The sequence below is a fragment of the Quercus suber genome, unplaced genomic scaffold (genome assembly GCF_002906115.3).
Source record: "Quercus suber isolate HL8 unplaced genomic scaffold, Cork oak 2.0 scaffold_438, whole genome shotgun sequence".
NCBI lineage: Eukaryota > Viridiplantae > Streptophyta > Magnoliopsida > Fagales > Fagaceae > Quercus > Quercus suber.
Window position 1 is genome coordinate 266,978 of NW_027069889.1, and position 6,401 is coordinate 273,378.

General features: G+C 31.5%; 1 protein-coding gene across 1 annotated transcript; it reads right to left on the reverse strand.

Annotated features, from left to right (window-relative positions):
- Positions 1-5,221: 5,221 nt before the first annotated feature.
- LOC136062673 (dirigent protein 22-like) lies at positions 5,222-6,186 on the reverse strand. The gene has a single exon (XM_065762014.1). The coding sequence runs from the start codon at positions 6,095-6,097 to the stop codon at positions 5,522-5,524; it is 576 nt and encodes a 191-aa protein (XP_065618086.1). The 5' UTR covers positions 6,098-6,186; the 3' UTR covers positions 5,222-5,521.
- Between the last annotated feature and the right edge of the window lie 215 nt (positions 6,187-6,401).

Sequence of the window (6,401 nt, forward strand, 5' to 3'; positions counted from 1 at the left end):
CCAAAAGCTGAGCCAACCCCCCCCCCCCCCCCCCCCCCCAAAAAAAATCTTTTTCAAAGTTTCTTTTTCAAAGTTTTCAAGTATCTTTCAAACTCCAAATTTTCAATTCAAAAATTTCAATTCCACATTCTTAATGCCCACATTTTAAACTCAAATTTTCAGTTTTCAAAAAAAATCCAAAAATCAGATTTCATGATCAAAATTTCAAGCCTTAATTTTCAAAATTCTAAGTTTCAAAATTTCAAATTTCAAGTCAAAATCTCCAAGTTCCAAAGTCTCAAAATTTTAAATGTCAATTTGAAAACTTCCAAGTTTCAAAAAGCAAATGTTTCTCAAAAATAGAATCTTTTGTCAATCAAACTTTTCTTGATAAAGATTCAAATCAAGAAGGAACAAATGAAAATCACACATCTCAAAAAAAAAAAAAAAATAGTGGGATCAAAAAGTTCTCATAATTTAAAAGTCTGACCCCCAAATTTTGACTTTTTGCAGGCAACACTCCAGATCAAAGTAGAGAAGCCCTGGATTGCCATTTCAATAAACTCCAGATTGAAGTAGAGAAGACCTTGATTGACATCCCAATAACTCTAGATTGAAGTAGAGAAGACCTTTGATTGACATTTCGGTAATTCCAGATTGAGGTAGAGAAGACCTTTGATCACCATTTCAATAACTCTAGATTGAGATTAAAGTGCAGAAGCCCTGGCTTGACATTTCAACATTTCCAAATTGAGATTGGAGTAGAGAAGGCCTTTGATCGACATCCCAACAAATCCAGATTGAAGTAGAGAAGACCTTTGATCGACATTTCAGTAATTCTAGATTGGAGTAGAGAAGACCTTTGATTCAATATTCCAGCAAGCCCGGATCGAAGTAGAGAAGGCCTTTGATCGACATTTCAGCAGTCCAGATTGAGGTAGAGAAGACCTTTGATCAACATTTTAACAAATCCAGATCAAGGTAGAGAAGCCCTTAGGTCACAGACAGCTCCAGTTTCAAGGTAGAGAAGCCCTTTAGTTACCTTTCATCCAGATTGAAGTAGAGAAGACCTTTGATCGACGAGTCCAGTTTCAAGGTAGAGAAGCCCTTTAGTTACCTTTCGTCAAGATTGAGGTTGAGAAGCCTTTTGGTCGCAAACAACTTCATATTCAAGATCAAGATTGAAAAGCCTCTTGGTTACATCAATTGTCAAGAATCATTTCCAGAGTCATCAACTACCAACTAAGTCAAGTATTTTTTTTTTTTTCAAAAGATAAGGCACTAGTTCTATGTTCCAAAGTTTTAGGTTCAAAGGCTAGGTAATCTTTGAAAGTTCAACCTCAATTAAATTATGTTCGCTAAAATCAGTGTCTTTATTTTACATTGACATTCGCTTTTCAAGCTCTGTTAATGAGGGGAATGACTTGCACCCATGATTCAATCAAGGAGAATGACTTGAATGACCATTTAGGTACCCCAAAAAATCATGATTGCATTAAATGCATCAATTTGTTATTGTATTACATGCATCAATTTGTCTTTGCATTACATGCATTAATTCATTCATTGCAAATCATAAAAATGATCTTGAGATTCTAACAGTTATAATAGTGTGTCCGGTTTCCAAATAGGACCATCGGATCGAAAATTATCACATGATTAAGTTGCATAGTCAACATGCATTGTGTCTAGGTAGAGTTGATCACACATGATTAATTTAAATTAATTCTGATTGGTTAAGCAATTAAAATTAATTAAATAATTTTGTAATTGGTTGATAATTAGTGTTTAAAATAGGGATGCATGCATAGGAATAAAAGGGATGATTGGATAATAATAAAATTGTGGATAATCTGAACTTTATCAAGATTTATTTTAGGGTATTTATTTACAAGATAATTGTTCTTGAAAAAGCCTGAATTATCCAGAAAAGAGATAAAAATTCATAGACTAAGGATGAAAACACGTCTAGGTGCGGGGACCGAATCAAAAAACCCTAGAAGGAGAGTCCAAAACGCACCCAAACACAGAAGAACGTTCGGTGTCGAAGAGCCCATTTGGCACTTTTGGAGTTCCGAATGGTACTTTAAAAGGGCCGAATTTCCCCTTTTTGGGCTTTGGCCCAATGCCTTTTGGGTGACAATAAGGCACACCCTTTTCGATATTTTCGCAAAAGGATGCATCCGGATTCACATCCTAATTGTTCGTGCTTATTTTTTAGTCTTCTAGCCTTTATAAATAGTTGGCTAGATCTCATAATTCAACATCATTTTTCTACGTTTTGAGAGGCATACATTTTGAGGCTCTTAAATTGCTGATATTTGCTGATCCTCTCTGAGATTTGGTGCTAAAATTAGGGTTTTTAGGTTCCAAAGATAATTGAATAAATTTCTTTGAACCCTAAAACATCCTCTCAAGAACAAGGAGTGCTCATGCAAGAGGTTTTTTTCAATCACCTTTTCTATTTATGCTTCTTGTTTATGATGATGAATGTTTTTTCTTATCCGTGAATTATTATTTATTGTTTTGCTAAAGCATGATCTTGATTTTTATACAATTTTTTATGATATTTTTCTTAATTCCAATAATTTGCATATGATCAATGCCTTTTCTTGTAATTAAAAACAGATCTACATCTAAGAAAGATGTAGATTTGAATTTTTCTTAATAAAAAACGGATTTGTATCTTTCTTTGATGTAGATCTGATTTTTTCTTAAAACAAAAACAGATCTGCATTTTTCTTAGATGTAGATTTGAATTTTTCTTAATAAAAAACGGATCTTCATCTTTCTTAGATGTAAATCTGAATTTTTCTTAAATAGATATAGATTTGCATCTTCCTTTGATGTAGATCTGAATTTTTCTTAAATAAAAAACTGATTTGTATCTTTTTTAGATACAGACCTGATTTTTCTTTAACATGTGTAGATTTTTGAAATAAAGAAAAAGATTAAACATGATTGTGTTTGTGTTTGTTTTATTTAATTCATGTTGCATAAATTCAAATTATGAGTGAAAATTTCTTCTTAAAAAATCTTTTTCATTCTTTTAAAACGTATTAAAAACAGATTTGATTTTTCTATTATCAAAAAACTTTTTTTAGTTCTTATAAAAATAGATCTGATATTTTTCAAATCAAAAGACTTTATTTCATGTGATAAACACAGATTTGAATTTTAATCTCCAAAAACCACATTTTTCTATATCCTACAAAACAAATCTGGTATATTGACAAATCAAATAAAATCAATTTTTTTTTTCATCAATCAAAACAGATTTGAATTTCTTTTAAACAAAAGACTTCATTAATAAATAAATTTATATGATTTAATCTTTATTTAACATGTTCAACATATCATTCATGACATGCATAAAAAGATACATTGGTTACAAGAGTCTAAAAGCCTAGACTCTATCTGGGCAGAATGGGTGTTTAACACCTTCTCATTCCGTAACCTAGCCTCTAGATTTAGGTCTTTGGTTAAGTAGATCTAGCCTTGTCTTTATTTTATTTTGGGTAGAATGTAGCTAGGACAAAAAGTCAGGTAATTATTTGGTAGTTTGTAACTAGGACCCAAAGCCATGTAATTTTTCAATTTTCCAAATATGTAATTTTTTATTCAATCAATGAAGAGAACAATTCAGTCATGTATTTAGTTTTTATTATTTTTTGTATAAAAAAAATAAGTGGCGACTCCATATCACTTACCCAAAAAAAGAGGTGCCTTAAAAAAGCACTCCAAAAATCTTTCTTTTTTGAGAAGCAACTTTCGAGATCTCTCACAATATATATATATATATAAGTTTAAAATAGTTAATTTGACAATTTTTGTTTCGTGATATAATATAGTTGTAATTTTTATTATTATTAAATTTTATAAGCTCATGGGTAATTCATTAAAAGGCTAAGGTCCAATCTCGTAGCCTAGCCCATGAAAGACAAAATGGAAATTACCTATGAGTTCGAATTTTCCCTCCAATTTGATCCATTGATTAGTCAACGGGCCACTAGGCAATGGGCCTGGTAAAAAGCCCATGAAAGACAAAATGAAAATTACCTATGAGTTCGAGTTTTCACTCCAATTTGATCTATTGATTAGTCAACGGGCCACTAGGCAATGGGCCTGGTAAAAACTAGGTTGGATTGGCCCATTGCCAACCCTTACATCTATTTTGATAATTTTATCAACTCAAACTCTTTGGCAAAATTTAGGTTAGGTAGTGTAATATAATAATCTTCAATAAAATTCAACCATGTGACCACATTGACCAATTCAATACAATCCATGTTATCTTTTGTTAATGAAAATTAATTTTAATCTTGTAATTTATTAGCCAATGTAGACACATGATTGAGTTTAATTGGGAAACCTAAGATAGAACATTTAAAAACTTAAGCTAATTAAATTTTTCCCAAAACTTTGATAAGTATAATTTATCATGGAATCAATAATTAGATGGTTGACTTAATCATGTTTTCACTTTACATTTCATTTAATGTAAGAAATTCTAAAATTTTTAGATACTACTTATTGTAGGGAAATGATCAATTTAAATAATGTTTTCACCCCCATAAAAAAAATGTTTTCACTCTACACATCTCATCTAAATCAATTTCAAGTTAAAAATTCTCTGTTTTTTTCGACATTAACATTTTTTTTTGAAAATTAATAATTTTCCAAAAAACGTTTTCTAGAAAACTCTTTCATTTTCTTGTGTTTGGTAACAACCTTGAAGATAAGCCTAATAACATGAATATTTACTTCTTTGCGTGGCATAAGATAGAGTTGTTTTCAGGAAAAAAAAAAAGAAAAAAGAAAAAAAAAAGGAAAACAACCTCTTAAAATGACGTCTTGAGTTTTCTATTGATCCATTTTTTTTTATGCAATTAAACACCAAAAAATGGGAAAAAATATTTTCACATAAGGCTTTCTATTGAAACAAGCAGAGATCTTCTCATTTAGGGACAATGGAGGAATTTGAATTTTTGCAATAAAAATTGATAATGTGTGAGAAGAACAGCACAATGGTCTACCATGTTGAATGAACCTAAATTTAGAATAAAAAAGGTTGAACCTGATTGAAATAAAATAAAAATACATATCTAAACATTTTCTATAGAATTATTTTGTTTTAAATCTAATTATAATTTAGACTAGAGTACGTAAGAGTAACACAAAGTTGCATGGAAAGTTTTCAAATTAAAACCATTGTGGCCTCCGGTATATCTAATGAAGCATCTTTCTTTTAATTCTGTACTGTTCTGATTGGGTTGTTAAATTAGACAAACACGATATAATAATAATACATACTTGTCACAAAATCAAATTTCAGATAAGTATAATACGGGTAGTCATGTCCGTTTGCTTTCGGTTTTGTTAAAACTTTTCTTTTTTTTCTTTTCTTTTCTTTTAAAAAGTACAACAAGCATACTGACTTCAAACCCATACGAGAGCCAACAGGTGTTTTATTTTTCGCTAAAAACAAAACAAAACAAACCATGAATAGCCACGTAATTGGCCCAATATACATGTGTGTGGCTCAATAATGGAAGGCATAGACATTATACTCCACAACAGCATCTCCAGTTTTTGTATCAAAGGTGTAAGTTTTGACGTGAGCATACCCACGTGCAAACCGGAAAACACCACTCCCACCAACGATTGGCAACTCCCTGACGGTGGACAAGATAGTGTTTCTCCCTAACACGCTGAGAGTGCTACCGTTATACTCTCCTTCTATGAAAGCAAAGTTCAACACCATTAACAACCCGAATTCACTCTGCGATGCTGAGGCATAAATACCTTGTGCTCTTCCTACCACTTTCGAGCTATTATCCGGCAGCATAGTCAACGCGTCATCGATCACCGACACGGCTCCAAATGACGTTGAGGATGTGTTTGTCATGGCAGCCTGGGCAACTCGTACTGCACTAGGTTTGGGGCCACTAAGAATGTCATGGAAGTAGAAGTGGAGGTGACTTAGCTTTTCTCTCTTAAGTCCTAGTGATGAAGGAGATAAATTTCGAGAGAAAACGGGTGTTTCTGCTTTGATGTAGGTTGAGAAGAAGAAAATAGAAAAGGATATGAGTAAAGTGGAAGAGAAAATTTTGGCCATGGTGGGAAGAAAGAGATTAGTGTTTTGGAGAAGAAACAAGGGTTAAATTGTAGAGTTTTATGACTCAAACATAATCTTCTTATCATTATTATGGTTTAAATCGTTTCTTTATATAATAGAGAAGTTTTTCCTCAAAAAAAAAAAAAAAAATTTTATATATATAAAATAGAGAAGCGTTGACAAAATTAATATAGCATTTCCAACAACCACACCTAAAAAAATATTGTAAACAAATAGTAATAGGTCTATTGTACCATGCAATAAAATATATGATGATGTTTGAAAAATTTGTAGGTTGAATGTT

What these genes read in the sequence shown, in the direction of transcription:
- LOC136062673 (XM_065762014.1), bottom strand. Translation starts at nt 6,097, where the DNA reads ATGGCCAAAATTTTCTCTTCCACTTTACTCATATCCTTTTCTATTTTC.